Source organism: Stegastes partitus, unplaced genomic scaffold (assembly GCF_000690725.1).
Source record: "Stegastes partitus isolate 25-593 unplaced genomic scaffold, Stegastes_partitus-1.0.2 Scaffold1113, whole genome shotgun sequence".
NCBI classification, from domain to species: Eukaryota; Metazoa; Chordata; class Actinopteri; family Pomacentridae; genus Stegastes; species Stegastes partitus.
Genome location: NW_007578844.1, coordinates 50209 through 53331, shown reverse-complemented (window position 1 = coordinate 53331; position 3123 = coordinate 50209). Strand labels below are relative to the sequence as shown.

The following is a 3123-nucleotide window of genomic DNA, read 5'->3' as shown; positions in this document are numbered from 1 at the left end:
TTGTTGTTCTTTAGTTTGCGAAAATAATAACAGAAGCATGAGTTTACAGTCACCTAATGATAGCCGGTCCAGACGCTTCTGTGTCTGCCAGCTCCAAATGGAAACAAATCAGTGTGTTGGTAAAAATGAATTCTTTTCAGACTGTTCCTCTGCACAGAGCCAGCTATTACGTACAAAGTGGTCATCTTGGAAACAATGCAGGTCAGACTCTTCCCTCGCTGTCTGTGAGGATATGATTGACTGAAAATGCATCACTAAACTGTGAGGCAGTCTGGGGACACAAACACTGTCATTTGCACATTTAGTTGTTGTTTTTTTTCTGTGACAAGAAATGTGACTTTGCAGAAAACACTCATGCAAACACACTTAAATTGTTTTATCTGGTTTACATTCAAGGGTACCACGGTTTTATCATCGTAATCTCGGTGTCTGATTGGTGCTTAGTTGGACATGAAGTGTTTATTTCAGAGGTCAGCTGAGAGCGCTGCTTTGTCTACGTTGCAAAGCGAAATGCTGCAACTTTGCTTCGTGAGGTGTGTGTGAGAGGCTACAGCAGGGGGGCAGCAGACTGGTACAGAGCAACATTAGCAGAGGTACATTACACGTTATACATTTATAAGACCACTGTTTTACCAAATCATGGTATGCAATATAGAAAACTTAAGAGCACACAGACATTACTCAACAGGATCATATACAGTTAAAAATGAACAAAACTCATTTTGTTTCCCATTGAGTGATAAAAATCAACATTACCACAAGAGCATCTTAGAAATCAGTCGTAGCATTTAACACAACCAACTGGACACAAGATGAGCAAAGACAGAACTTTGTGCCACTTTGTTGTAAAACGACGAAACCCTTAGACATGGCATCAGTATAGGTTCATTCTAGAACTGTATTCAAACCCCATCGAGGAGCTCAGCCTGAATAATCACGTATGGTGAACTGGCCCAACAGACCATTGCCTAAAAACAGAAGGTGGTACCAGATCCGATCGATAATCTATTACGAAGTGTCTCCATTGAAACTGTTCATGCCAGAAGCAGATCGCCCCATGCAGCCTCCTCTAAGGTGATTCTGTGACTAAACTCACTGTATCTCACTGCAGAAGTAAACACATGAGCGTGGACACCAACACAAAGAACAAAACAGATACACCACTCTTAACGACTTAATAGCGCCATCTTTCAGTCCACCGGCAAGCTTCCCACCCCCCAACAAGCAAATATACTGGAAACTCCAATTTGATACGCCTTTAAACTCCTGAATCGACTCCCAAAATTGACCTATCAAACAAGGCCACCCTTTGGCCGGCCTCTCCCAGTCACCCTTCACTGTTTGGGGTTGGAAGGGCTGGATCTCTGAGCAGCGTGGCACGGGTCCAGGGACTCCTTGGTGGCGCCGCCGTAGACATCCACGTCGTGGTCGGTCCATGGGGCGATGTTGCCTAGAGCTGAGGAGCTGCACTCAGCCAGAGCGGCAACCTCTGCAGGCTTCAGCACCCGGTCCCACAGGTTAAACTGGGAGAGCTCGCCGACCAGAGCCTGGGAGGCATCGAAACGCCCGCCCAAAGTATCCTTGAAGAGTTGGCACAGACAAAGAGTTGGATGTCAGAACATGAAAAGCCAAGACATGAAGTTTAACAGTGATGACATTGCAACTGTAGTCATGTGTGAAAGCTTTAAGTTTCTGTGTTTAGTGAACTCGGGGCTGTGTCCAGCCTTTTGGGGATCCAGTTTGACCATTGTCCATTGCAATAACACCCTTGAAGATGACAACAAGCATGTGAATCATGTAAAAACGTCACGAACGAGTCAGGGCTAGAGGGGAAATAAACACACTAACTGATGTTAAGGAGACACTGCAGAGAGGGAACAATGATAGAGTTGTGCTCCAACCAACTCAAGCCACTTCTCCTGAGGCCAGTAATTACTAAGAGTGTCGATATACTTTTGTGGACAAAAAAAAACCTTGGTAGAGCAGAGCAACAAATGGCCCTGCCAGCTATTTTGAACATCTATCGCATTTGTGGTTGGAAACTCTCCCCAGTACCTGCTTCTACAAATGTGAAAACAACTGCAAGTATGTGAGGGAATATTTTCGTCCAGCGGTTTTCTTTATTTATGTGTATTGACATCCCGCCTTGTAGGTTGGCCTCCGTGAGAAACATTTTTGATGACCACCAAGAAAGGGAAGGTGGATACATCTTCACTACTACAGCTTTAATATTGTGTTTGGATTAAAACAACAGTATATTGAAATTGGTCAATTGTATGATTCCAAAATATGCCGCCATGCAACAGGTGAACTACGCTGGCAAGCTCTCCTGTCTGAAACATAATGAAAGTGGAGCTAAGGCTTAAAGCGCCCACGGAAATCTTGTGTTTTGATGATTCCTCCCACATAAGATTAAAAATGTTGATTCCCCTTCAGATCACCCTCGTGAGAGGGATGTCCTGGGATTTTCCCCCCCACAACGTCTAGTCAACACAACAGCAATTTATCAGTCATCCTCGATGGAGAATAATAAAGTACTTGCTCTCTGTACAAAAACTATCCATTAAATCAAGTCTTGTTGCATCAGTGCATCATCGTGGTGAATTGGACTCCCGGCTCTGCTTTTTATCCTTTATGCAAGGACGATGGGCTGCACAATGAGCTCTGGGTCACTCTTTTGACACCAGGGAGGAGGGATAATGTCAGATTTCATAAGGGTTATGTAACGCAGTCGTCTCGCTAATGAAGAAGGGAGGCAGCCCAGCATGAGGATAAACACCATTAGGTTTCTGCCTGTTCATGTGTGACAAGCTAATGACAGTTCCTTAAAATAGCCCTTCTCATTTTCCTATTTCCATCCATCCATGTATCACCTATTCATCCATCAGCCCTCCCTCCATTTATCAGTCCATTATCCATGCTGCCATTTGTCTATCTATCCACCCACCAATCTATTTATCCATCCATCTGTCCATCAAGCTGTTATTCCATCTATTATCTTATCTATTCATTCATCTATCCGTCCAATATCCCTTAATCTGTCCGTCTGTTTGTCATCCATGTATCCACCCAAAAATTCACTAATCAATCCATCCATCCATCCAGACGTGTGTCCGTCCATCC

The 3123-nt window shown here is 44.1% G+C and overlaps 1 protein-coding gene across 1 annotated transcript in view; it reads right to left on the bottom strand.

Annotated features, from left to right (window-relative positions):
- Positions 1-361: 361 nt before the first annotated feature.
- nptxrb (neuronal pentraxin receptor b) overlaps positions 362-3123 on the bottom strand; it is a 9569-nt gene continuing 6807 nt past the window's right edge. Inside the window, exon 5 of the mRNA XM_008296235.1 lies at positions 362-1580. Within this exon, the coding sequence (XP_008294457.1) occupies positions 1335-1580 (246 nt within the window). The 3' untranslated portion in view covers positions 362-1334. The remainder of the gene's footprint in view (positions 1581-3123) is intronic.